At 39.3% G+C, this 26848-nt stretch overlaps 4 protein-coding genes across 9 annotated transcripts; 3 read left to right on the top strand and 1 right to left on the bottom strand.

Annotated features, from left to right (window-relative positions):
• Positions 1-22: 22 nt before the first annotated feature.
• On the bottom strand, positions 23-5696 carry LOC117450133 (ceramide synthase 5-like). Its single transcript, XM_034088180.2, has 10 exons — positions 5486-5696; positions 4096-4198; positions 3758-3888; positions 3213-3270; positions 3058-3108; positions 2833-2925; positions 1799-1927; positions 1317-1423; positions 1017-1173; positions 23-433 (listed from the first exon to the last, which is right to left on the bottom strand). The coding sequence occupies exons 1-10, from the start codon at positions 5659-5661 to the stop codon at positions 290-292; spliced, it is 1149 nt and encodes a 382-aa protein (XP_033944071.1). The 5' UTR covers positions 5662-5696; the 3' UTR covers positions 23-289.
• Positions 5669-16285, top strand: slmapb (sarcolemma associated protein b). Of its 4 annotated transcripts, none has more exons than XM_034088178.2 (10): positions 5669-5698; positions 9163-9222; positions 11958-12086; positions 12161-12235; positions 12328-12630; positions 12849-13119; positions 13285-13456; positions 14676-14810; positions 15244-15331; positions 15741-15830. In XM_034088178.2, the coding sequence occupies exons 2-9, from the start codon at positions 9171-9173 to the stop codon at positions 15325-15327; spliced, it is 1221 nt and encodes a 406-aa protein (XP_033944069.1). In that variant the 5' UTR covers positions 5669-5698; positions 9163-9170; the 3' UTR covers positions 15328-15331; positions 15741-15830. The 4 variants fall into 4 exon arrangements, with proteins under 4 accessions (XP_033944069.1, XP_033944068.1, XP_033944070.1 ...); XM_034088177.2 differs by lacking the exon at positions 5669-5698 and adding an exon at positions 5778-5875; XM_034088176.2 differs by lacking the exon at positions 5669-5698 and adding an exon at positions 8721-8862.
• Positions 16286-19556: 3271 nt separating this feature from the next.
• Positions 19557-22739, top strand: abhd6b (abhydrolase domain containing 6, acylglycerol lipase b). Its single transcript, XM_034088048.1, has 9 exons — positions 19557-19646; positions 19821-19952; positions 20494-20650; positions 20769-20882; positions 20972-21104; positions 21583-21740; positions 21896-21950; positions 22032-22132; positions 22522-22739. Exons 2-9 carry the CDS (start codon positions 19828-19830, stop codon positions 22699-22701), a joined length of 1023 nt encoding a protein of 340 aa, XP_033943939.1. The 5' UTR covers positions 19557-19646; positions 19821-19827; the 3' UTR covers positions 22702-22739.
• An 804-nt stretch (positions 22740-23543) lies between these two features.
• Positions 23544-26746, top strand: kctd6b (potassium channel tetramerization domain containing 6b). 3 transcript variants are annotated; one of them, XM_034087933.2, is made up of 4 exons: positions 23544-23706; positions 24527-24628; positions 25120-25823; positions 25943-26746. In XM_034087933.2, the coding sequence occupies exons 2-3, from the start codon at positions 24602-24604 to the stop codon at positions 25804-25806; spliced, it is 714 nt and encodes a 237-aa protein (XP_033943824.1). In that variant the 5' UTR covers positions 23544-23706; positions 24527-24601; the 3' UTR covers positions 25807-25823; positions 25943-26746. The 3 variants fall into 3 exon arrangements, with proteins under 3 accessions (XP_033943824.1, XP_033943823.1, XP_033943826.1); XM_034087932.2 differs by having other exon boundaries at positions 25120-26746; XM_034087935.2 differs by lacking the exon at positions 24527-24628 and having other exon boundaries at positions 25120-26746.
• The last annotated feature ends 102 nt before the right edge of the window (positions 26747-26848 follow it).

Here is a 26848-nt window from a genome sequence, read left to right as displayed (position 1 = left end):
CACACACACAGCAAGGTGCAGAGAGACCACACACATTTCTCTGTCCACTCCTGTAAGCAAAAAACAGATGTAAACCTCACACAGTGTAAACTTGACTCAGTAAGACAGCGCTAAGTCATTATACCACACACAAAGTTCCTCTGTGTCCGAGTCCATTCTCCATTGGAACAACGGCAAATGTTTTTGGAAGAACAAAAAAAAGTCTTTCAGGAGGTCAATGTGACGAGGTGGGTCACGCAGGCCCGCAGCAGGTGAATAAAAGCCACTGGAATTGATCCCCTCATGGGACTCAGTGGTCATGAGTGTCTCCATTAGGGTTCACAGTGTGATTGTTGTCCTTTGGATTCAGAGTCTGACTGGGATTTTTACCGGAACTGGAATCAATTTCCTCGTCCGAGCTGCTCTCGATGTCACTGCGGTCATCTTTAGTCACCTGTGAAACGAACAGGATGACAGTTTTACTAACCATTGGGATAGTGATGAAAGGAAAACAACACTAAGGCTACTGTTTTATATTTGACCTAAATGTCAGAAAGGTAAGGGAAAGATGTGAAGAAGAATACATATGGATTTCAGAAAATACAACCGGGAATCTGACTGTTACATATCTACCAAATGATGCGATGAGAGTATAACTGAGGCTGATGGGAATATCTTTAGTTTTACAGGTATTTGGTTTTATATCAGAGTATTAAACACATTAAACTTGACCTGATGATTGTGCCAAAGAAAAAGTCAGAAGAAAACCAAGATTATTATTATTGAGAGGAACATGCAAGTATGTACCAGATTTAATGGCAGTTCATCCGAAAGTTGTCAAGACAGTTTACTAAAACAAAGACATGTCATCCCGCACTAAAGGACACCTCAGACTATCACTTAAGACATTAGTAGCCATCCTGCGGGGGGGAATAACTTCATTAAAACCAACCCCAATAGTTGTAATGTTTAAGTCAGGACCACAGTTGTAGACTAACTGACCAACATTGCAACAAAGGAAAAAAAGCCAGACTAACCTTTCCCTTGAATATAGCTTTGATGGCGATGCGAGCAATGAGGTAGAACCAGATGATGTGAAGAGTCTGCAGCACCAATAGCAACCCATTGAGTAACCACCAGGCCTGGTACGGCCCCGCAATCTCCCAACTCTCAACCAGAACACTGTAAACAACCCTGCAGCAAACACACAAAGGTTACTGGTTATGTTGCTTTGTTATGAAACAATTTAGTTTAACAATACTCTCCAATTCCTAAATATGTGTCAAGGAGGGAAAGGTATGTCATTTGGTTTGTAAATAAGCTCTCATTTGACTCACCAGAAAGGGTAGATGACAAGTCGAGTGATGAAAAAGCTTATGCTGAACACCACAAACAGGCCGTCGCATAGCCTCTGGTACTTGGCGTAGTTGGCCAGTTTGGCAGCCTTGGGGAATAAATAAGGAATTAATGATTCACACAGTAATAAAATATCACAACAGTATCTCCAGCAATGATCTTGAAGATTTGTCTTGGCAGATGAGAAGCGCTATATAAATTAAATATATTATTAAGGTATGTCACTGATGGTAGTGATGGATTGGTTTTCCTGTCAGACAGGTAGTGCAGCTCTATGCTACTTGTGCTGCTACATATGGAAATGCTTGTAATAGATATGTGCTTTTTTCTCAGACAGGTACAAACAGTAGTACAAGTGGCTCCTGTTCCCATCTTTGTTTGCCTTCATATTGTTAAACAATGAAGTTTAATTCTTCAACAAGTGCTGTAAGGAAAAATAAAATATTCACTTCTGAATCTTTACCTCGAGAAAGATGTCAGATGCATCGTGCACACACATGACCAAAGTGCCAGCTCTTAGCATGTTGTTGGCATAGGAGAATGTGATGAGGAAGATGGTGGCCAGGTGATGGACAATCATGATAATGAAATCCTGTGATTAGTGAAATGAAAAGACGAAATAAATGAATATGATGCAATGTAATTTTGCAGGTCTGTAAAAATAAAGAGAACAATGGGATGAACTTGGAGAGTAATTCTCACTGCCTTTCCCTTAAATCCATCAACAGGCTGTCATGAAACCAACTGAAAAGCTTTGTTTAAAGACCTGTAAAACAGGCTGATAACAGGCATTGTAAATAATGTGCTGCTGCAGCTTTTCGTGGTCTAACCTGTTCTGACAGCGTACATTATAATATGCTAATTTCAATACACTGGTAACCTTTTTAAATTGTACATCTGCAAATACATTGATGAAGAATCCTCATTTACAATATAGCAGAGTAAAACATAAATGAATAAAATTTGTTCAAATGAAAATGGAAAAATTATTGAAACATTGAAATGAAATAGAACAATACAATTTTAAGGCAAATGTATAAACGAAAACTAGAACAGCTGGAAGTGAAGTAGGATAACATTAGAAAGTATACTGCCCTGAGTATAAAAATGGCATAATTTTCAGATTGTTTTGGTTGTTATTCAAGGTTATTTTTTCAAAGCTCTGAGTGGATTCAATAAGGGTTGAAATTAAAAGAGGCAGCATTCAGCTCACAATGATATGATTATTGTAATTATCGGCAGTAATAAATCTTAATGCAGAGTTAGCTGAAGCATGAATGTATAAAATGTCACCGTAACCCAAGACTGATTCTTTCCAATGCAGAGGTAAACACATCTATGGACAATAGCAAGTTTTCCCATATATGCTAAAGTTACCTTCTCATTGATTGATTGAGCAAGTTTATGTAATGAAGTCAATATGAACAGCTGGCAAAACAGTTCTGGTAGAAAGGGTAAATAAGAAGCAGTACAACAGTGTGAGTGAGGCTGACTTACCTTTCGTTTGATGTCTATGAACTGGGAAAACATCAGGGACCAATAGAAAGCAAGCTCAGCTACATAGTAGTTGAACTGTCCAGCACTCAGAGGCTTTAGGAGGAGGTACACAAAAAACACCTTTAAAAGAAGCACCACTGGCTTGCCAACAATATGGTGCTGTACAGTTTAGAAACATAGTAAAAGCAGCTGAATATTATAATGATAAAATAAAAAACTATTTACCTGGAATGGATAGTTGTACCAACATTCTCTGGTGTCCCACATCCAAGGCGACTGACAGAAACAGATACATATGATAAGTTAAACAAAAAACAAGCAGTAGGCTCACATACTTCAATGAAACAGTATCAGTATTGTGCAAAAGCAGTTTGACTCACCACCCACAAATGTCTAATTGCATAGATGAAAATCCCCAAGTAAAAGGTGAATCGCCACCTGAAGTGAAAGAAAAAGGGTTGAATTGGGAAACTACAATGAAACTTGTTCTCTTCTTAAAAGACTAATTTCTAAAGTAATGCTAATGCCTCAGAGAGGTGTAGATGATGATTTGTAGAATAACTTCGAATTGTTGGTATCGCTACATGTAAAGTCAGGGGGACACTCCAGTCATTAGGATTTATTTTACGAAAGTCTGTTCAAAACTTTATGGCAAATACAGCTGGGACGTTAAGCCGGCTAAGCCATGGGCAGAATATTTATCATGAACTCAACTCTTTTGATTGATCAATCGTTAAAGTTTGTTTAAGTTCCTGCAAAAATTGCAGAAAATGCATCTCTGGGTCTTGGACTTACAAGAAAATACATTTAACGAAGTAATCTTGTATTATAATTAATCTGCAGATCAACAAATAATGAAATAATTTGTAGTTGCAGCCCCAATGGCAACACATAGACACTGAATATCAGTTTAGTAAGAACTTACATGCTCTCACAAAACTTTTTCTGCACACTTGGCCTGTCTTGGTTTCGACGGACCCGAAACCATCTCTGAATTTTCCGTTCATCCCAGTCCATCTGCTTAGAGAGTCCCTCCAATGTCCTCGTGTCTGGACACTAAAGACGGAACAAATAGAAATGACTTGCTTTCCATAGTCTCACTTCAACTCTCAAAAACACCACAACACCAGGTATGATTGTCACACTGCTTGACTACCCATATCATTATGTCTGTGTTGGTTTATGCCAGTGCAGTAACTTTTACTATTCCAGCATGCAGAATAACATTTAGTGGACTACAGAACAAGTAAGGGCTTTATGTACCGCTTTGGACTGAAACACCTTCTCCAGGACAGCATTGGGCTGAGCTTGTCGAGGCACTCCCGCCTGAATCTGAAGTATTTGGGCACAGGGTTTGGCCACTAGCCTGTAAATACACAGACGGAGGCAAAAAAAAGTGAGAGGGAGGGGGACACAGAGACGGTGAAGCATTAAGAGAGACATAAACAAGGAGAGAGTCAGTGGGATAAGTTAAGCACGTTGTACTGGTTCAAACAGATGAACTATTAGCTAGGATTGTCTGAAGGGCTCCCTTCATTGACTTGAACTGTTGAGTTTGCAGTTTGCTTACAAAGTAATGTTTGACTTTGTCTTAGAGGGAGGGGAAGAGGGTACAATAGAGTCTGTAAGGAAGACACAGGCGAGCGTTAGGAGGAATTCTGGGGAATGTAGCACCTAGTCTAAACAGAGCATGATGACCACCGTCATGTGAGGGAAAGGAAGGACTGCCTCTTACCACCAAATTGATGGGTGCCACATGACCATATGAGTTGACCAGTGTTCATGCTCAGACTCACCTATTAATTTAAATCTCCCAACAACCCACATTTATCTAGAAAGTTTTCCTAACTTTGAAAAATACTGAATGAATAGAAGTAAAGACTGAGTTTAGGGCCTGCCCTTTCATTTAACTCTGAAAGAAAACCATGCATAACCCCTAATTTAGTTGAACTTAGCTATAACACTTCTTGACTTTCTGTGCAAGGAAGACTGATATGTAGGCTATGCAGTACACAGAACAGTTTCAAAAGTATCTAAACCATGCAGCCTCAGTTTACAATGATCACAAGTAAATACACTAAATGAACTATTTAATGCCAGTTCTTTTAATTTGTTTAAATAACCTTACTATCATTAGGTAGGTGTTTTGCTGAGCAAGATAAACGTGTGTTTCAAGTCATTGGAGTTATTTCATGTGTCATCATCACCTCAAAAGGAATGCTTAAGCTGTTATTAGGAGGCTAAGGCAAACCCAACAACAGGAGAGAAGTAGCATTAGCAAGTATCTTTCACATGGACAGGCAGAAGCTAAAGCAGTCCCCATCTATGAAGTCAATTTAATAAAAATTGGTTTGTCTAACGTCATAGTAACCACATTGTGTGTGGGTGTTTTTGTAATAGCATCAGCACAGGATTTTTATTGAAGCATCTAGAGTTGATTCTCTAGTTTCCTGAAAGTTTGCATACAGGAATTACTCATATATTAAGATTATTGCAATGAGTTTGGTAGCTTGTTTTTATTCCTGTATTTTGGAGCAACAGTTGCCACATAGGCTGAAATCCCCCGAAATGTGCAGGCACACAGAGCACACATTCACATAAAAATAACGTTACCTAAATATAACAAAAACAAAGGTAAAAGGGTGCGGTTTACCTTTCAAAAAGCATTCTTAGTAGAAAAACGCAAACAGCCAGAGGTAGAGCGTATAGTATGTCTCTCATTCGGGGATACTCCTCACCAGGTGGTGGGCGCTCCAGGTCCGCCCATGTAACATTTTGGGGAAGCCAAAAGCTCTCACTCCAAATCCAGTCTAAAATAGAGGAAGTCATCGGGGAGCAGGAAAATACTCGAGATCAGACAAATAAGGTGAATCAACCGTGAAACCGTGAACGTTAGTTGTTGAACATCTGGCGGCTTAGGATATTTAAACTGAAACCCTCTGCGGTGATGTTTCCTCCTCCTCTCCTCCTGCTGTTGGCACCAAGAATAGAGTATCACTTCTGGTTTGTGAGTCAAACTGAACGGACCGCTAGCCTCACACACGTAAGAAAGGGCAACACCCACCTTACTGATTAGGCAACTTTCAGTGATATTTTATAACTTGTAGGCTGAACACTGTTTTATAGGTTGTAGCCTTTGAGACTGCCTCTTCAGCATTATATTGTGCCTATACAAAGTAGGGCTTTGATAGGGAGTTAGAGGCAAGCTAACTACCATAAGCTAGTATCAACTGAAACCTAGCCAATTTGCAGGTGACGTCTTTCATTAGTTTAGGCTAAATTAGCATCATAGCCAATTAACAACAACAAAACCAGATTTTCGAGTTGTTTGGTTTTGAGTTAGGACACTTTATTCTTTTTTAAATGTGTTATGACTCACTCAGCTCTGACCTGATATTATGTTCATATTAAGTAGGTTAATAATTAAAACCAGCGTTTAAAGTAACTAGCTAACAAGCTATCAGTTAGCTACACTACATCCTTAGGGTAACGTTTTATCTAAGCTAGCTAGGCCTACGTTAAAGTAGCCTACCTGTCTGATTAGGTATCTCTCTAATTTTAGGATTTTATATAATGCCAAGCTGTTTATTTTTAATTTAATTGATTCCAGTGCAAAAGCGATGATGCCATTCAAATGAAAGGAAATGTGAAAATAAAATGGATGAAATTAACAGTTAATAATCCATATTTACCTGACTAGAAAAATACTAAAGCTTTTAAAACACTTCGAAGTGTATGGAAGATGTAGCCTACTAGTCTAATATGGGTCAATTTTTAGGTTGGGTAACAACACTTTTCAATTTAATATATTCTCTTTCTGCAGAAATATTTTCCAAGCCAGCCATTTATCTTGCAGAAATATACACTCAGTTTAACCTTGCTGAAGCTATTGCAGTCCAAGCAAAGGACATTGAATACTGCCAAGGTTATAATCCTAAAAAATATCATTAGTTCAATTAAAACCTCTCTTAGAAAAGTTTCAATAACCTAAACATTAAAACCTTCATGAAGGCACAATCATTTGTATAACCTTGATTTTAGACGGTAGTAGTTTGAGCTAGGTGAACCTGACAAATGTACAACTAAAGTGTAGCTAGATATTAATGTTACTTCCATTCAATAAAACTATTAAATGCCTTTTACATATATTATGCAACATCAAATTCAGTTTTATTGCTGAGGCAAAAAGCAGATTTCAGTCCAGGCTGCTATTAAATGTGAGGATAACGGGAGTATGGAGTTTGGCATTTATGAATGTTTTAAGCAAGCTCTCGGAGAGCAGCAGCCACTTTAGATCATGTTGATGATATGAGATACCATACATTTTCTCAGTCATAGAGCAGTTTTGTTTGCAGACCTTTATCTTATTAAAGTTGTGCAGCTCTTCCACCTATAAAACCGGTTTGTGTGGCTTTACCCTTCACCTGTCTGTCTAGAAAACACTTAACAATTGCGTGCTCTAAGAGTCTTAATCCACTTAACTGAAGATTCGCTGGTTAGTGTTCTCGTGTTAAAGAATCACCCTTGTGGGATGCGGATATACCGTTTGTAGAGATTGTAAACATCCTTAAACCAGAGTTAAAAGTTGGAATGGTTGATTATTGAGCGAAAACATGTAAATGATTTGCAGCTTTATATCATAAACCTTTACTTCATTACTAGCTTGCCTGGCCAACCAAGGTTGAGTTCCCTTGGGCACAGCAAACATTTTAGATTGATTCACAGCTTTTTACAAACCGGTCTTGGCATATGTCTATGTCCTTCTCACTGTTGTGTAGCTACAAACTGATATCTTCAGACTGTAGGGACAGCTTGTCAGTTTCTTCGTTAAACTTGAAGGGTGTTTTTTGTTGTAGGTCTTTAATTTACTGTCGGTTGCCAGGATGACAGTGTACGCCTAACACAGGTAACACAGGTTTTCCCTTGTTGGGCGCAGCATGCTATTATCTGTATTGATATGCATGTCTGGAAATCAATTGAAACAAGAGCTGTTCATACTTGCTCCACTTAGCCTGCGGCATCACAATGATGACTAATAATATTACAATCTACAATAAGGAATTGTACCGCCTTAAATACGAAGGTAGACTGAAGTTAAAACATCTTGAATAATGTGAATGTCCCCTAAACCATGACATGCCCCTCCATTTTAAAATCTGAATTACATCCTTTATGTCTGTGTGCCTTTGTACATTATTTAAGGAATTGCTGATGGGACATGATTAGCTTTAAAAGCTTTCGATCCGGGAGGAAACATTTATTTGCTTGCATGTAGAAAAAGTAATATCATGCTATTTAATTTAGACCACTGCTTTCTTTCTATAACTGGAATTTGCCTCAGCCTCACAAACTATTCAAAGCACGCTAAAGAGGCAAACAAAGGTATTTTTTTCTCCAATTAGCATAACAATACACAGTTTGTTCGTGTGATAGACACAGCACAGCTTCCCTGCTCGGGATTAAATTAAGATCCAACCCTTAAGGCAAATCATTTATTAATTTTAAAGTGCCTACAGCATGGCAAAAATATGAGGCTGCAGCACATACGTGACACACACTGCCTTTGTTTATTCTGTGTCATCCTGTAGATTTTTACATCAGTACCAACTGGTCAGAGAGCAGCACGGCTCCCCGAACAAACCCTCTCTGTGTCACTATGCAGCTGCAGCTTCCGACATGCTCTACTCGGATGCATGACCTAGTCGGAGGGGCTTAGGGACTGTACAAAATAGGGGTGTCATTTTTTTGATGACATTCATCTGACTAACCTCTAGTATAGCTTTGCAACCAAACTCGAAGTATGTGTTCAGCTATATCAACCCTTCCTTAGTCTTTACTGGCTTGAATCTAACAATAGCAGAGAGATCTGGAACACAGCGTCTGTAATCCCCCCAGTGTCCCCCCTCCCTCACTGCGTGGACTGGTCCATTTCGCATCTGAAAAAAATCTGATAGTTGGAGGAGAGTTCTTGATGTCAGGGACTGCTGTAGCCTCAGAACATAGAGTACTGTAGCTCCTAGATCACCGAAGGTAACATTTCCTCCTATGTTTTTTATTCCTAAACTTTTTATTATTATTATGTGACCTATTTCTCAAAGAAAATGTCTCCGCAGTTTTTCCACTGCATCTTTGTAAATGACTTGTGTTGTGTTCATAGATGAGCATGCACTTTTGTGTTTACTTTCTTAAAAGATCATTGTTAACCATAATAACAGCACCCATAGTGTAATTATGATCAAGTTTCTTCTGTATTTGATTTGGCACCATAACATCTTGATTTAGTGAGATACATCTATTTGTTTGTTTACCTCTTATACTTTTTCTTTACAGATAAGCAAATGGATGCGAAAGAGCTGAGTGATCCCATGAATAACGTGTCGCTGATTAAAGGTAACAATCTTATTATTTTGTGACTTGACTGTTTTGATTTTCAAATGGCTCTTACCTGTAACTGCACATCTTACTAAGTGGCAATGTGAAGAGAGAATAAAGCATGAGTCACCGGTAAATGGAGTGGCTGTGCCTCTCAGGGCCGTTGTTTGGCTTTAGAGCTGACATTGCTATAGATGGCCTTGTTTTAGAGGCTGATTTCTCCAGTGTCAACAGCTTATTAGAAGATGGAGTCTCTTTACACAGAGGGCACATTATCTCCCTGTGTGTTAGTGCCTTTAGAGTGGCTTATTAAAAGAGAATGCAATGATTGCTATACAGAGAACATCAAAAACATACAAATCAACAGGGATCTTCCTGAGAAAATGTGCAAGCATTTTTGTCAGTGAATCAATTTTGCATGAATTGATTTGTCATGCTACACTGCACGGTATAGTGTACAGGCAGCACAAAGCAAACAGTGTCCTCACAACAAGATGATCTGTCTTTTCAAAATGATACTGATATTTCTCACTAAGAGAACATTTTGTAACTGTAAATTGATATCACACCTGTCAGTTTGATAAGCAGTTTTGTAGAGATTTGCTGAATACTGTGGACATTCAATGCAAGCATCGCTAATGCTTATTTTCAGTTTTAGTACGCTGTCACATGCATTGGGAAGGAAACTGGCAGCGGGGGAAAGATAGACCATGATGGCTTTAGCCTTCAGCACTCGAGCTAAAAAAAGACTTCTTCTAAAAAAATGTTCCCTTGTCGTCACTTGAGGCAGTGTGATGCTCAATATCCCCCAACTAGTCACAGTTGTATTTTTACACACAGGCTACTCCCATTATGACTCTGTCAGGTGTCACTCTATAATAACTAATGATACTAAAGGTAATACGTTGGGTGCCCTCTCTTAATCTCATGGTCTCCAGACGACATTCATCTTTCACAGAAACTGGAAAAAACCTACGTACAGGAAGCCCACTCACATTCTCACTCATACATATGCATGCATGAGGGAACAGACAACCTCATACACACATGCTGGATGGAGCACTGCCCGCCCATCCTTTGTCTGGCACACAGCAGGGTGGTGGTCATGTGCCCGAGTCAGAGGGGGCCTCCAGCAGTCGCTTTATTGCCATTCATTTTAGGGACATTTATCAATGAAATCTGGGAGCACTTTTAAAAATATGTGTGTATATGAACAGTACTTGTGTGACAGAACAAGTGAAATCACAACAAAGAAGCATTTCATGACAGCCTCAGTCCAGCGATGTGTCCATTTATGGTGCACATGCTTGACCTGTCATGACTCTTGTTTTAGCTTCTGCCAAATGTTCGGCCTGGGATGAGGTCACCTCTTTTCCGAGCCATGGTAGATTAGGGGATCGAGATATTCGCTGGGAATTGCCAAGCACAAGTATTTGGAGTTTGTTTCGACCTCTAGGAAACACAACAGACCCTTGACAACGTTGGCTAGTCTATTCCCTTTGTGTATTGTTTACAGTAACAAGCTGTTAACAAGCAATGAGGCGCCAGAGATGTATTTTTTGGACAGTTGGGAATGAAAGCATGGATTAAAAAAATACAGATAAAGCAGCTGTGTCTATTTCTGGGTTAGCAATTAGTTTATATAATAGTTCCATTTAATATCTTGGGAAATCATCTCGTATGTCAGCCCTGGTTAAATATGGTAAAAGTGAGTCGGCTTCTATTTTTATAGTCAATTGCCATCATTTCTGCCTGATTGTCATCATGTTTCAACCTTTATTTTCTAATGCCTGTTTTAGATATTGTAACTACGCAAGGAACAAAACTTGAAGTTGTTGCCTGTTACAAATACCTTGGTATCTGGCTTGATGATTGTCTCTCTTTTAAACTTCATGTCAATAACCTGCTAAAAAAACTGAGGGTTAGGCTAGGTTTCTTTTTCAGAAACAAGTCTTGTTTCTCGCTTGAGGCCAGGAAAAGGCTAGTCACTGTGACCTTTTTACCTGTTCTGGACTATGGGGATCTGGTCTATATGAATGCACCTGCCCATTGCCTGGTCAAGTTAGATGCTGCGTATCACAGTGCACTGAGATTTGTGACAAACTGTAAAGCATTAACCCATCACTGTACCCTGTATGCAAGGGCTGGTTTGCTTTCACTAACTGTACGGAGGCTCAGTCACTGGTACATTTTTATATACAAAGCCATGTTATATCTTATATCTGCTCCCTGATCTCACGGAAAATTGTAAGTGGCTACTGCCTGAGATCGAATGCTGTGGTTTTATTAAATGTGCCAACTGCTAGGACTGTCTTAGGGAAGACAGCTTTTAGATGCGCAGCTCCTCTGTCTTGGAATAGTCTGCAAATTAAATGGAAACTGAACAATCTGGTGCCACTAAATGTTTTTAAAGCTCGGTTGGATGCTAGTCAATCAGAAGCTATTGGTACCTGTTTATGTGGATAATTATGTAAATGATGCTGGATGATGTCCTTTTGTTGTTCTGTTTATGCTTTTATGTTTCATGTGGAACTACTTGAACAGGTCTCCCTTGGAAAAGAGATCAATGATCTCAATGGGATTTTATCTGTATAAATAAAGGTTTGAAATGAAATGAAATGAATGATTGTAAACGGCTCCAGTGACTCTGCGGGGAAATAATAAGCTTTAACCTCACAGCTAGATACTCAAATGTAAAAGAGAAAGCATCTTCTAATCTGAGTAATCATTTCTGTTCTGTATTTCACTATCAGATAACTTGACCAAGTCAAACATGGGATCCTCGGGAGACTCAGAGAAAGTTATCCAGCGCTTGAAAGATGAACTTCGTGACGCCCAGGAGCAAGCCAATACTGAAAAATACAAATGTATGGAGCTAGAAGGTACGAATACACACCATTTCCTTCACTTTATGCTGTTCACACACAAAAACCATAAATGAAATCTTTTTTTGTAGGTGTCCTGCAGGAAGAGAAAAGGGGAAATAAGCACCAAGCTGATGAATCTGCAAAACAGATCAAACTTCTTCAAGGTACATCTTTGTGTCTGTTGATAGAACATTTGGTATTTTCTCATAGAAAATGTCAACATTATTTATTTAAACACCAACCATTGTTCCGACAGGCCAGCTGCGGCAGCTCCAAGATGAAACGAGCACCCTCAGAGGGCAGATGGATGTCTCCTCCGGTTCACGCGACGAGTTACTAAGTGCCCGTGATGAGGTGAAGGAGCTGAAACGTGCCCTGGAGGCAGCCGCTGCTGAGCGCCATCATGACGTAGCTGCTATCCAGACTAACCTGGCAACCGTCTCCAAGGATCTCGATAAATGGCGCCAGACCGCCAACAAATATGAGCATGAAATTGACAACCTACAGCGTGACCTTCAACAGCAGAGCAAGCAGTGGCAGAAAACTGCAGAAATTCAAGGTACTACAGGGTCTATACACAGTGATACAAAATATGATGAGAATATCCATACAAAAGGAACATAGATGTGTTTGATGCACTAATGACCTAGAAAAAGAGCCTTTTTGTTTAAAACGTAAAGAGACTCAAATGAACACACACTGCGAACGTGATTGTAAGCTAATTAAGAAAAGGGCATCGGCTCAAAGAATCTTACATAAAACATTTTATTTTCATAGCCGGCGAGCTGCAGTCCATGCAGGCAGAGTGTAATGGCCTTCAGAAGGAGTGTGCAATGCTGCGATCTGAAAAACAAGAAACCGTGAATAAGCACCAGAAGGAAAGGAGCAGTCTGCAAAGTGAGTGTGCTTCCCTCAGGACTGAGAGGGAGGAACTCCTCAAGTCTCACCAGAAAGACAAGGCGAACCTGCAGAGCGAATGTGCAGCGCTGCGCTCTGAGAAAGAGGCGGGGCTGCAGAGACAGCAGCAGCTGGAGAAGGACCTTGCCAGGTCAGTGCACTGAGCTACGTCACCTAGAGACCATCTTCACCCCCACCTTTGTGTTCCCTCTGTCTCATGTGCTTGGCTCTGTTTCAGTAGGTTTTACTTTACAGTATACCGTATGCTTTGTATGATCCCTCACCTATTAAACTCAGTGTTGTTTTTTTCTGGTAGCTCGCGTGCCCAGAATGCTGAGCTGAGCGACAGCCTCAAAGCCCTGGAGAGATCCCAGCAGGAGTTAGAGAAGAGGCTGGAGGCCCTGCAGCTCCAGCACCAGCAGGACAGCACCAAGCTGCAAACCCAACTGGAGGAGGCAGACAGCCAGAGCAAGGCTCTGCAGAGAGAGGTACATTCTCCAAACCACAACCAAAGGGTCAAGCATCTCAAAGTCATGTAGAATCACCTTAAGGGTAAAAAAACCTCTGCCCTCAAACCTGATTGTTAAACATTGTCTACATTTGTTGCCATCCAGTCAGTTTTCACTCATGTGACTGAGACAGAAATAGATCCATTGTAACCAGTGCAGCTGTCTACATTGTCTGCAATGGTCACTGCCCAAAGTGTCCAAAGGTTTTGAGTCTATTTTCTACCATGTATACATATAAATAAACATGTATTGTCCCATGAGATATGTCAAAACTGTTCTGAGTGCAGAGCAGCTCTGCCGCTGTTCTTGTTGCTTTAGAAACTTAATATTTACAAGGTGATACAGTATTTATCAAACTTCCTGCATGCACACTGAACAAGGGCTTAAATGTATCCTTTAAAAGCTAATAAAATCCAACTTTTATGACACACAGAACTATAAAATGAAATTTAAAAAATCAAGGATAAAGACTGCATAACCAGTATGTCTTGATACACAGGCATCCATCCATCAAATGTAGGATATGCCACCTTTTTTATATGGACATCTAATCTTTATTGGTGGTAAATGTAGGTAATTAAAACATTACTCAGTTTGTGCTTTATAACCAAGAAAGCTAGGTTTCCCCTCAGGGTCTCCCAGCTCAGGACACAAAACAGTCTTTATGTCTTCATCTAATGGCTCGTAGATACTACTACAACTAAGTCTAACTAACTGAAACTGTCTTGAAGTGAAAGCAAAACTCCCAGCTCATCTCTTAAAACAAGATATTGTGGAGTTTAGAGCGTTCTTCATTTGAAACAGGCCTCGGCTGTGTGCTGTTGGCGGTGGCGCTCTGCTGTATGCTCCCAGGCAGGTTTAGCAGGCTGGATGGGGGGGGGGCGGAATCAACCACCACTGTGACTCTGAGACAGGAGGGCCACTGTTCAATAGCAGAAAGCCGAGATGAAGTCATCCTTAACCACAAGTCATTCATCCCTATGTGGTGTGACTTTCAGTCGCTGAATGAGAGTTGAACCTGAGAGCGCTCTCTGTGTGATGTACCCGTCCTCTAAAGCCCTGTCAGACAAAGCATGCAGGGATCTGTCAACACATGAAATCAATCATTGATACATAAGATGGCACCAGCATAATTATACATTTAAGTTAAAGTCATTTGTTTTGTGTTTTTAATTTAAAACTATTTGGCTTTCTGCAGTATGAGGAGGCTATGACGGAGCTGTCAGACCTGAAGGAAAAGTACGAGAAGACTGAGCAGGAAAAGCAGTCAATTACAGATGAGTTCGAGGAGTGCAAAGCCAACATGAAGGAGTTACAGGACAAAGGGACAAAGGTGAGTACTGGCCTATCATACACTAAGAAAATCTTATACAATCATTTGGCATAAAATATATATTAAAATGCCCTTGTTTAAAATAAACAGCACCATAGCTTTTATTTGCATAAGAAGCAAACACATTTTGATCTTAGAAGCATGAGCTTTGCAGTGCATTAAACATCTATTTTATTTTGTGAAAGATCAAAATTGAATATTTTGTTCAATTCATGTTTTTGTTTTTTTATTCGCAGCAGTGCACCTGCTCCCTTAAACGTATCCACTGTATCTTACTGTATTAGACCATGACAGCTGTGTGTGACTTATGAGATTTGTGTAAACATCAATTACAAACACAGAATTCTGACTCAGGGGTTTATTAATAAAGCTACGCCCGACTAAAGTACGTCCCGTTGCAGATGATTACTGTAATATCCCTTCCCTTCTGTAGACATCCCTTTTGCTGCCTGTTCAAGCCATAGTCATCGGCCTTACCCTGGCTTTGCTGTATTGGTGCTTCGGCGCATTGTGGTAGTAAGGTACACATCACTCCTGTCAAATCGGCCTACATCTTTCATTCTCATCAGTGTGTCTAAGATAATTGCATGACTTAATCAAGTTGTCCCTATTCCCCAGAATGCCTCCCATTGGGGAAACTCAAATAAATGGTCATCTCAGAGACTCTAACCTCTCTAATCACACAGTCCAAACATCTGACATCTGTTTGTCTTGTCTGGATGGCTAATGCTTAACAACTGTTTCTCTCAGTTTGCTTGGATGGGCTTATCTTTACCTGAAAGAGCTGTTTCTAACCTGCCTTCTTTGTGCACTGCATTGTTTTCAATGGCAAGCTCATTCTGTCAAAGCTTCGGCGGTTCTATGATGATGATATTGAGCCGTTTCATGAAGCGATGCTCATGTTCTCTTTTCTGTCACCACTTGTTTCAGAAGCCGTGGTTTATCTGGGGACCTGTGGCTGCTGTGGCTCTAACAGCTGTGGCTGCTGCTCTGCTCCTCAGGACCTGAGGGGCACGTGCTCAAACACACACAAACATAAACAGAGAAGTGAACCCATAATTGTCATCAGATTTCTCCGCACTGAAACTGAAAAACGTGCCCCTATCATATCTGCACTATTAATTAGGAGGGCTCATACTTAACACGGTTTAATTTTTAAGATGCTCTATTTTAGATGAGAGAGATGTTAATAAAATAATGTTGTTTTGTGTGCAAATGAACACGTTTGTTTGTATTATTATTATTATTATTTGACAGAAACAAGGTTGAGTTGTTTTTTTCGTCTACTATCATAACTAAGGATAGGATAGGATTATCCAATAATGAATGTAAAGGTACGCTACAAAGTTATTTACTTTATGATGATGATGATGATGATGATGATGATGATATTTTAAATGGATATCCTAGAGTTGATCCTCCCTAACTGTAACACATCTCTGTAACTGTCCGAATAATAAATATTGTCACAATAATGTAGCCCCTTGTTGAATGCATGATAACTGCCCTTGATACATAACAATTCATCAGTCTGTGGTGATGGTGGGTACCACTAAGAAAGTACCTCTTATCACCAATATTTGTAATAATGGATATTTTTTTCAATGACATGACAATATAATTTAAATGCATGCCATAGAGCATTGTATCTTACCGGTTACTGACATAAGCAACTGGTGCAATACATAACTATCAATAATTTATTTGGTATTCATTCAGAGTTTAGTCATGACTACATATTTGCATGCATTATGATTTTGTAGAAAATCTCAAATATATCAAGGAATATATACTGTATATATTAATTTGCTGCTTTATATTTGGTTTACTCAGTTCCTTGTAAATAAGAACCCAACAAATTGACATATACAGTTTATTGTAAGATCTGAGTGACCTCATTTAAAGATATTAACTTTATAATTGCACCATGATAGTCAATGCATAGTAAGCAGGCCGTCTCTAAACCCACCAAGTTGTATGGAGATGTTTGCCATTTACTTCTGATATTTTTCCAGGAACCCTGCATGGGTGCTCGGTTCTTCTGTGTATTGCCCGATAATATTAGGGGAATGGAACTATATTTGTAGAAATATGTGTGCTTCTTCTCTTAAGCAAGATAATGTGTTCAGTTACAACTATCTCACATTTCCTGTTTTGCACCCGTCTGATAGCTCCTTGTATTTCGGATGGCATTCAAAGAACCAGGTTGAGGTTGAAGGGAGTGTTTTCCGCGGGGAGTGAGGTTTTCTCAGGTGAGAACAGGGTGTGCGTCAGCCGGCCCACAATGTACTGTGGAAAAGAATTGAGCGAACCAACAGCATTCCCAGTGGTACAAAGAAAACACAATGTGGTGCCAGACTTGGCCTGTATGACAGGAAAACCCTTGAGCCACTCCTGGAGGTGCTGATCCACAAGATGAGGACATATTACACTTTTCTGGCAGATGAGGCTGGACTTGAAGGGTGCAACATGTGTGTCCAATATATCATATAAACACACTCCATCTGTTCAAGAAAAATACCCCAAAGTCAACAAATATACACCTTGTGGTAGTGATGGGACTTGTATGTAGAAATGTCAAGTTTGACACCAGAATCCCAAATAAAGACATGCTTTAAAATAAACTGTGCACGCTGATGCTTAAAATACAATTTCCTTATATGCCTCTAAGCTATAGTTTACTACACTATAAACTACTACATTAATACCGGTCATAAGGAGTACTACTCGGCTTTGAATAGGGTCATCTTGTCTTTGGTTTGAGGCTTTCTTCACACCGACTTGAGCCCTTTGCAAATACATTTGAATGGGAACAGAGCTGTTTTATATCATTCCTGTTTACACTCTGAACCCCTGCTGCGGATATACATTTCCAACAAAAGACTGCATAACAAATTGGAGATCTGGGGTTTGAAGGAGGGCTTAAAGGAGCATTGCGGTCATAATTCATCTGAGTTGTATTTTTTTTTTTAAATGTTGGATGCAAGTATTTAAGAGTGTTTCCCATGCTAGGAACTTATTGTCTTTCAACATGATATCAGAGGTTTGATGATCTGAGTTACTGACTGTGGGGGCCTTCACTTCTCCGGGAAGATTACACATATATATATATATATATATATATATACACATATATATATCGGGAGGGATGAAACCCTCTTTAATGGTCACACATGCAGAGCACCCAGCACACACAGTGGAAATGTGTTCTCTGCTTTTAACCCATCCTAGTACCTAGGAGCAGTGGGCAGCTATTGTACAGCGCCCGGGGAGCAATGGGAGTGAGGGCGCAGGGCGTGAAGCCCTCCGTGCGGTTACGCTTTTTAAGCATGCAGACCACACTTATAATAGGTCTGTGGATGGGGAGGCATGTTACTCAACAGGATGAGAAGCTTGTTGCTAAATTTCCAATTTTGCAATGTCTTATAAGGTCATAGCTCCACAACCTGGGGATGACATGTGAGCAGCCTCTTCGCCCTATATAAACCCAAATGTGAGAATCATTCCCACGCAAGCCGGGCCTCTCTGCAGAGTTGCAGTGTCCATTTATTCTGCTCTAGTTTGTATGTAGGTCATCGGCAGTGGACCAGAGATGCAGCAGAATGGCAGATGCACATTGCTTTAGATGGGAGTGTAGTGTGATCTTGGACTTGATTTTGCTTACATTTACATTGCTACTCATTCATGTTGAAGTACATTTATTATGTAAGTTATTTATTTAACTTTGTACATGTAAATCCTTTCATCCAAACATCACCCTCACCCCTATTAGGGAACTTCAGGAAACAGTGGTATGGACCTTAAGTAAGCAAATATTAGAATACAAATAAAAAATAGTTATTTAAGGAATAGTTGTGTGTTATACTCACAATACAGATTTAATACAGATGCAACAATAAATAAAAAGAAGAAGATGATTGGCAGGTATAAAGCTGAGGTATACATTTTACTGTGTATTTGAATTTTTGTTTGTGGCTTTCAGGGATATAGAATTCACATATCTTGTTTTTGTTTCTTTGTTTCCAGTGTATTCATTTAATGAGAATTGTATGACATAAATGAACAAAGGCTACATTAAAATATGGCTTTGGTCTACACCTTGTTCAGTTTGCTTTGGTTTGAAACTCTTCCAGACGTATAATGACTCGTTATTGTGCAAATCTGGAGGTGCAATGTTCGTCCGTTTTGTTTCTCTTCCCTTTAGTAAAGGAAACCTCAAAGTGGCTGTGAAAAAGTCTGTTCACTATTCCCTCAAAGCTTCACTGTCAACTGAAGCACAGCTAACATCTCACATGCTGTGGATGTAATGACACCCAGTGGTCTGTGCAAAGAAAAGCCCTGGAATGTTGCCACTGTTATCTGATGTTTTTCCTTTTGTGAACCCTTAATACATGGTCAATAATCATTATAATCACCAGTAAAATCCATTACTGTAGGTTTATTGTGTTCACTTTACTGACTTATAGTGTTAAAGGCTGTAAATAGTAAATCTATTTCACAGTGTGTACATTTTTATAGTGTACTGCCTGGACTGAAGCAACGATCGGCCTGTTGTACGTTCACTTTAAAAGATTGACCGAGTAATGTGGCCCGGTTTCATCCAATGATGAGTAATAATCAATGAGTTTATCCAGAGCAAACTGCCGGGACTAACTACACTCCACAATAATATGTTTAGTTTTATTCAGAGCATCAGTAAGACAAGTTGACTCTTCATGCTCTCAAAGCATCAACAACACCTTTAAATGAACTGCAACCCGTAGAAGTGATCAACAGAAACCCAGCGATCACATGTTTCTGCCTGTGACACAGGGAGGGAAAAAACTCATCTTAAAAGTAAGTTTTTACAATTATGAAACTGTTTGTCATCACATATAAATATATTCCATATGTTATTTTGAGTTATTTAGCAACAAAACATTGTACATAAACTGGCTCTCCCCCTCCCCCAACATGTGATGCTTAAGAGACACTGCATGTGTTCAATGCTTTTGTGTGCTGTGTTTTTAGGTGAGCCATGGCAGCTGATCTAGAGGTGGTGAACTTGTTTATCATTGCAGGGGGAACACTGGCAATTCCCATCCTGGCTTTTGTTGCTTCTTTCCTCCTCTGGCCCTCTGCACTCATTAAGGTGTATTACTGGTAAAGTCAATAACTCTGTTTGCCTTTCCATGTATATGTTTAATACCCCAGGGGAATTCTCTCATATGAGCGCCAAATAATAATTGTAAACAAGTACCAATGAAACAAAAATACACTACACACAATAGGCCTACATTTAATCAACCATTGTGCCTCAGTTTGGCATTTTAATTTCAAATGTTTCGATCATTTTAGCTGTGTTAATGTGTATTGCATAAAATATAGCCTGGTTTTGATTTAAAAACATGTTTGGCAGCACAGAGTGGTTTTTTTGCCAGTGTTGTTTGTTTGTCACTTACATTTTTTACACATCTTAGGGTAATAGTTTAATGTAAAATAGTGTTAGTTTGTCCTTCACAGAGGTTACTGTGACTTTTATGGACAAAAATGTCTAGTCTATTTCTTTTAAATCTCAACATGAAACCCTTAATGTTTTCAAGCATTAGCATCAAAGAAATTGGCAGCTTGAATTCTTAAAAAATTGCATCAAAGCTCATTATCACTTGATAATGTCTGTGTGTATGTACCTGCTCCTCTTCAGGTACTGGAGGAGGACTCTGGGCCTGCAGGTGCGCTATGCAGACTGTGGTGGTTATCGCTTCTGTTATGCCTGCAGAGGAAAGCCTGGGATGAGACCATCTATTCTAATGCTGCATGGCTTCTCTGCTCACAAAGACACATGGCTCAGTGTTGTCAAGGTTAGTGCACTTGTCACTGATACACAATTATTGTCATTCCAATCATTTCTTGGCGTTTCTTGGTTCAATGCATACATTAATGGTCTTAAGCTATACTTTCTCTAATCTCCTGCTCTAGTATTTACCAAAACATCTGCACATAGTGTGTGTGGACATGCCTGGTCATGAGGGAACAACCCGGACTAACACGGAAGATTACTCCATTCAGGGCCAGGTCAAAAGGATCCATCAGGTAAACCGAAGAAAGATGAATTAATATTAAGGTTGCATTTCTCAGAGTCCTTCCACTTAATATCTGTTTTTGTCTTTATTTCTTCTTAGTTTGTGGAAACCATTCGCTTAAACAGGAAATCTTTCCATGTGGTTGGAACCTCTATGGGGGGAAATGTAGCCGGGGTTTATGCAGCCTGCTACCAAAAAGAGATCTGCAGCATGACTCTCATTTGTCCAGACGGTCAGTCACTCTGTATGTGTGTAAGCGTGTGTGTGGAAAGAATACCAGTACATATTGTTTACCCTTAATAGGCTCTCTCACATCTTATAAGGCTCTGGAGGGAGCTTTTCAAAGTTTGACAAAATAATCCTACCGATGACATTGTGACATCGCAGGAAACCCGCGTTACGGTTACAACCAGGAGGTGTGAAGATTGAAAGATGTGGGAAATTACTCAAAAGGATCCAACTGTGAACCTCGGCAAGAACGAATGTCCACCATATCCATAGCATCTCTCTGCCTATGACTTAGAGATGTTTTCACTGGATTACCAGTATTTCTAAAAGTTGTGACATAATACTGATCATTAATAGTTAAAAGACAAGACATGATATTATGACACACACCCTTAATTGCTTCCCTTTTTCTTTCTGTGTATTATTCCTAACTAAATACCAGTTAACCTTATCACCTTCTTGTCACCTATTTTGTTTTGCAGGTATAAGACACCCCTGCGAGACCAAATTTGACAATCATCTGCAGGACCTGGAGCACAGCAATTACACATTAAACATCCCGCTGATCCCGACTACCCCCGAGGAGATGGAGGACATGTTCAGACTTTGCTCTCATGTCCGCTTTAAAATCCCACAGCAGGTCACAATTTAAAAATGAAATTCAAAATCATTGTGGATTTCACTTTGCATACACTCTCAATCAATGATTACAGAAAATATACATAATAATAATTACCATAATTCATTATTTAACGGTTGTGTTATTTATGTGTATGCATGTGCTGTCATTATTAGATTCTTCAAGGTTTGGTAGATGTTCGGCAGCCTCACAACACTTTTTACGAAAAAGGTTCGTTCCCAAATTCTTACGATTTCCCATGTAAGCATACAGTATAGTCCATATAAATAAACCTGCTTTTCTTTGATTTAGTTTTTATGGAGATTGTTGGTGAACCATCAAGATATGCCTTACAGGAGCACTTACATCTGATAACTGCACCTTTACAAGTAATATGGGGGAAAAAAGATCAGGTAAAGTATGATGTTCCAATAATACAGTGTGATTACATTGAGATATTGCTTTTAAAACAATCCTTAAATGAGTTGCGTGGTCGTATGTAAAATATGGTTGTATACGAGTTTAAATGCATGGGTGCATGTGCGTTTAAGAAAACATATGGATAGTTTATATATGTTTTATGATGCATAATAATATGCATACCGTCACATTAAAATAATGTGAAATCTACTTCTATTCAGTTTAACTGTAGACATGAAAGTTAATAAACTCAAATGTCATGTTGCTGTATACAAACTTGTAACCTGAAGGAGGCAGCTCAGGTTTCTCAACTTGGGTCTGAATAAAGATACTTCATGTTGCATATCTGCATAAACATAATATCTATCCTGCATTTTTCCAGGTGGTGGATGTCTCTGGAGCGGCAGTCATTGCAGAAGTGTTATCTGGATGCAGAGTGGACCTGCTGGAGAACTGTGGACACTCTGTGGTGATGGAGAGGCCTTGTCGGACAGCCAAACTCATCCTTGAGTTCATCATCCTGCAACAAGACACCAGGGGTGGCACAAAGAAATCCTACTAAACTCAAGCCTTGCAAGTTGCAATAATGTCCTTCCCCTGCAATGCTACACGTGCTCCCTGTACGTGTCATGCATGTAAACAGATATACGTGAAAAAGTATGTACACTAAAAGCAAGGTTATCAGTGTCAGCGCCATATAGATAGATATAGATATCTATATGGCACTGGTCAGTGTTAAAGCATTTATTGAAAGTGCATTGCGTTGAATTTGTAATGTCAACCGCATCATGATAATAAAGGTGCCATGCATTTATCAGTGTGTGACTGTTTGTAGGATGTGTGTGAGTGTATTCATGCATCAGAGGTGCCTCCTGGCTGTCGTTGCAGGCAGCAAGATCTCCTCCCCTCCCTCCCTGCCCCCCTCCTCCCCCTTCAATCACCCTCCTTGTGTGCGCAGTTTTTCTGCAGCCTGGAGTCGAGCACAGCTGCCCGGTACGAACTGCGGTCAACTCAGCCGTCTCTCGCATTTGCTTGGTCAAATGAGCAGCGCTTCATTTTTGAGTGCGCGATTAATAGCATCTTTACGGTACTGAGTCCAACAGTATCACTTTTATTAAGAATGTATGGCTAAAAATCATTTTATCTCATCAAATATAGCAGAAGTGGCATGATTTTGTTCTCAGGAGGGGAATTTGAGAGTATTACCCAGAAAAAAGACAGTAAAAGTACTTCATTTTATTGTTGGTAGCAGTCAAACTAGGTAAAATGTTAGTTTTTTTAACAATTTATGGTAAAAATAATTTGTATCGCATGAAGCAGAAAAAACACGCATTGTGCTACTCTTGCGTTAGTGCCGCTTCTCAGCGATTACCGTAAAGGCGCTATAAATCGCGCACTCAAAAATGAAGAACTGCTCATTTGACCAAGCAAATTTGAGAGACGGCTGAGTTGACCGCAGTCGGTACGACCAGAGGCAAACATCACTGACTGTGCAGTTAAACACGAACCGTGCAAACTGCTGTAATCTGGACAAAATAACAAGACAAATAACCGAGAAAGCTCTCCGGTAAGGCTTTGTTTAAACGTCTATGTTACTTCCTGGTAGTCTAATTTATTAATAAATTAATCCCGACGTCAGCCGTAGTAGAAACACGGCAGTTAACGTCAACGACTCGTAGATTGCTAACAGTTAGCTATCTTTGCTAGCTAGCAAGCTATACGACAAAACCTTTCCACTGTGGTGCTCGTATTGCATTAAACGCTTATAATCTCAGTTCATCCCAGCTGGATTTACACAATAATATCATGCATCTTTTAAAATGCATTTTGTTCAGCTCGTATGCAGCTTTATTTTCATAGAAAAAATGAGCAAAATGCAGCAATACTGGAAGGCTACTTTTTTTTTACACTAGCTTTTTAACAAAACAATGTCAGGTACTTCTGGAGCTTTTGGTAATTTCACACTACCTTCATCAGCAGATGGAGTTTGCCGCTAACTGATATCAACATACAGGCAATATGGAAAAATAATTGTTGCAGAAATGATATTGTATGATCAAAAGCTCTTAAACAGTTTCTAAATGGACCTGCGGTTTTACAAATAATGACTGTTGGTTTAACAGAAAGAACACTGAATATTTCTTAAAGAAACATGTATTCAGTTTAGAGTTACAATTCATGTATCTTGCATAAATTGACCGGAAATAACATAAATCCCAAATGCCTGAATAGTGTTTGTTCATTTAATCCACAAAGTGAGCACCAGTGGTTTATGCAAACATTTCACTGTACTGCAAAAAGATGATTTTACTGAGTCGTCATGATTGTGTCAATCATATTCTGCATACTTTGTGACAGCTCTTGTTAATTTGACTGTTTTTCCACAGGTGAAATTGAATTAAACCAAAGCGTATCTGTCCCTTCTCTATTTTGGTTCTGACCAAGTGGGTATTGTTCTACAAATGGATAATGGAGACTGGGGCCATAGGGTAAGAGATGGATAGAAATCAGACTAGAATAAGAGGTTTATTTTTTAACAGAAAGAAAAGTTAAAATCACTCTGTTGACAGAGTAGTTTTACATCTAGCATCTAACAATGCAACCACATAACTTCCCTGCAGTAAGGTTGACATGTTGGGATTGTATCTAAACAGATGTAGTGAGGTGTTGAGTTAACCTTTTTGATCATTTTAGAATCTGTGGTGCTGTTGAATTGTGTTGCATTGTGTTTTTCCAATATTTAATCCCAGAGATATGTTAGAAACACTTCTCACTATAATGCAAAACATTTGTACACACAGTACGACAAACTCCATGATTTATTGCAGGGGCGTTGTATTTAACTCCATTTATTTTAGCTAGTTTGGCAGCTGAAATTCACACAGTTCATGTAATTGAACTACTGTATATAGTAATGCAAATTTAAAAATAATTTTCTTTTTTTAATTCTTATCCTTATCTTGTTCCTCTTTTGTTTTAGATGAGTTCTCCCGTTACCTTGAATGTGGGAGGTCACATGTACACCACCAGTTTATCTACCCTGCAGCGCTATCCAGACTCCATGCTGGGTGCAATGTTCCGGGGAGATTTCCCCACTACTCGCGATTCCAAAGGGAATTATTTCATTGATCGTGATGGGACACTTTTTCGGTACATCCTGAACTTTCTGCGGACGTCTGAGCTTACCCTTCCTGCCGACTTCACAGAGACGGACCTACTAAGGAAAGAGGCGGACTTCTACCAGATTGAACCGTTGATCCATTGCCTTCATGACCCCAAGCCTCTGTACCCTCCCGACATCTATGAACAGGTCGTGGAGCTCTCAAGCACTCGGAAACTTTCAAAATATTCAAATCCAGTCGCTGTTATCATCACACAGCTAACCATAACCACAAAAGTTCACGGCCTGCTTGAAGGTATTTCCAACAACTTCACAAAGTGGAGCAAACACATGATGGACACCAGAGACTGCCAGGTGTCGTTCACCTTCGGACCATGTGACTATCACCAAGAGATTTCACTAAGGGTTCACCTCATGGACTACATCATGAAACAAGGATTCAGCATCCGCAACACCCGTGTGCATCATATGAGTGAGCGTGCAAACGAGAACACGGTGGAGCATCACTGGACTTTCTGTAGACCAGCTCGCAAAGTTGAAGACTGAGTTAAAGCACAGTTGTTGTGCATGACACTGCAGTTTGATTTGTCTTTATATTACCCATGTCCTGTTTAAACAACAACACATTTTGAAATCTGTTTCAAATGTCTGCTACTAATCATTTATTTTTCTTTTGACCAAGGTGGTACAGTGGGACAAGGCTCAAAGTCCAGGCAGATGGCATAACAACTGTGGAAAATAGGAATTCTCTATTTATTCACCTTCAATTGCAAGAAGACTTTCTTAGTTGTACTACCACTACTTAAAAAATATCCTAATTGACGACTATGAGTATAAAGATTTTTGTTTGAAGCAGAAAGACCCCATATACAAGAGCAATGATTTTTATTTCATTGTATTTATAAAGGGACACAAGAATACCCCAGATATGCTCAAATGTGGAAATCTTGCTTTTTCAAGGAATAGTTTTGATCAAATGTGGCAAAATGTTATTCCGAATTCAAGAATAATGTGATTATTAACAGGTAGTCATGCTTTAAGACTGCCTACACATAATGGTATAAAATCTACATCTTAACATCAATGTGACTTATGATCCCAATTTTAAGGGGAAGGGGGATATTGTAAAATGATTGTTCCTCGTACATAAGCTGTCTTGGTCATGTTTTGGACTGCAGACACTAAACAAATAACTGTTTTGAATCCTGAGTTGTCAGGAGTGAACCTTTTTTTCATAATAAATTATGATCATCTTTAGCCCAATTTACAGTAGATCTTAAATAAGTTTCTTACCTATCTTATCTCCTTGTATGGTACTATAATTGAAGACCTCTCGTCATTGTTGCATGTGTCTGAGGGTCTTGTGTTTGTATATGTAGTTGTGGGCTTTGCAGTATTATGCCATACTGTTACAGTTTAGAGCCCATATCAACAGTGATGTGTTTGATCATTCCAGCCTAAATAAAACATATGTATTTGTCAGTTATTTGCATTGCTTTATCCAATTACACTGATATTTGCACTATACTTTAATTATTTCTCTGTGTTCATGATACTACAATGTATAACATGTTTAAGACACAAAAAA

The sequence above is a fragment of the Pseudochaenichthys georgianus genome, chromosome 7 (assembly GCF_902827115.2).
Source record: "Pseudochaenichthys georgianus chromosome 7, fPseGeo1.2, whole genome shotgun sequence".
NCBI classification, from domain to species: Eukaryota; Metazoa; Chordata; class Actinopteri; order Perciformes; family Channichthyidae; genus Pseudochaenichthys; species Pseudochaenichthys georgianus.
This window is presented reverse-complemented; position numbering and strand designations above follow the sequence as displayed.

What these genes read in the sequence shown, in the direction of transcription:
- LOC117450133 (XM_034088180.2), bottom strand. Translation starts at nt 5,661, where the DNA reads ATGACTTCCTCTATTTTAGACTGGATTTGGAGTGAGAGCTTTTGGCTT. An exon ending in CTAAGAATGCTTTTTGAAAG is followed by an intron (nt 4,199 to 5,485) that starts GTAAACCGCACC and finishes GTGTATTTACAG; the next exon opens with GCTAGTGGCCAAACCCTGTG. An exon ending in AAGCTATATTCAAGGGAAAG is followed by an intron (nt 434 to 1,016) that starts GTTAGTCTGGCT and finishes TTCGTTTCACAG; the next exon opens with GTGACTAAAGATGACCGCAG.
- abhd6b (XM_034088048.1), top strand. Translation starts at nt 19,828, where the DNA reads ATGGCAGCTGATCTAGAGGTGGTGAACTTGTTTATCATTGCAGGGGGA. An exon ending in CATGGCTCAGTGTTGTCAAG is followed by an intron (nt 20,651 to 20,768) that starts GTTAGTGCACTT and finishes CTCCTGCTCTAG; the next exon opens with TATTTACCAAAACATCTGCA. An exon ending in CAACACTTTTTACGAAAAAG is followed by an intron (nt 21,951 to 22,031) that starts GTTCGTTCCCAA and finishes TCTTTGATTTAG; the next exon opens with TTTTTATGGAGATTGTTGGT.
- slmapb (XM_034088178.2), top strand. Translation starts at nt 9,171, where the DNA reads ATGGATGCGAAAGAGCTGAGTGATCCCATGAATAACGTGTCGCTGATT. An exon ending in ACAGATCAAACTTCTTCAAG is followed by an intron (nt 12,236 to 12,327) that starts GTACATCTTTGT and finishes TTGTTCCGACAG; the next exon opens with GCCAGCTGCGGCAGCTCCAA. An exon ending in GAAAACTGCAGAAATTCAAG is followed by an intron (nt 12,631 to 12,848) that starts GTACTACAGGGT and finishes TTATTTTCATAG; the next exon opens with CCGGCGAGCTGCAGTCCATG.
- kctd6b (XM_034087933.2), top strand. Translation starts at nt 24,602, where the DNA reads ATGGATAATGGAGACTGGGGCCATAGG. An exon ending in ATGGAGACTGGGGCCATAGG is followed by an intron (nt 24,629 to 25,119) that starts GTAAGAGATGGA and finishes CTTTTGTTTTAG; the next exon opens with ATGAGTTCTCCCGTTACCTT.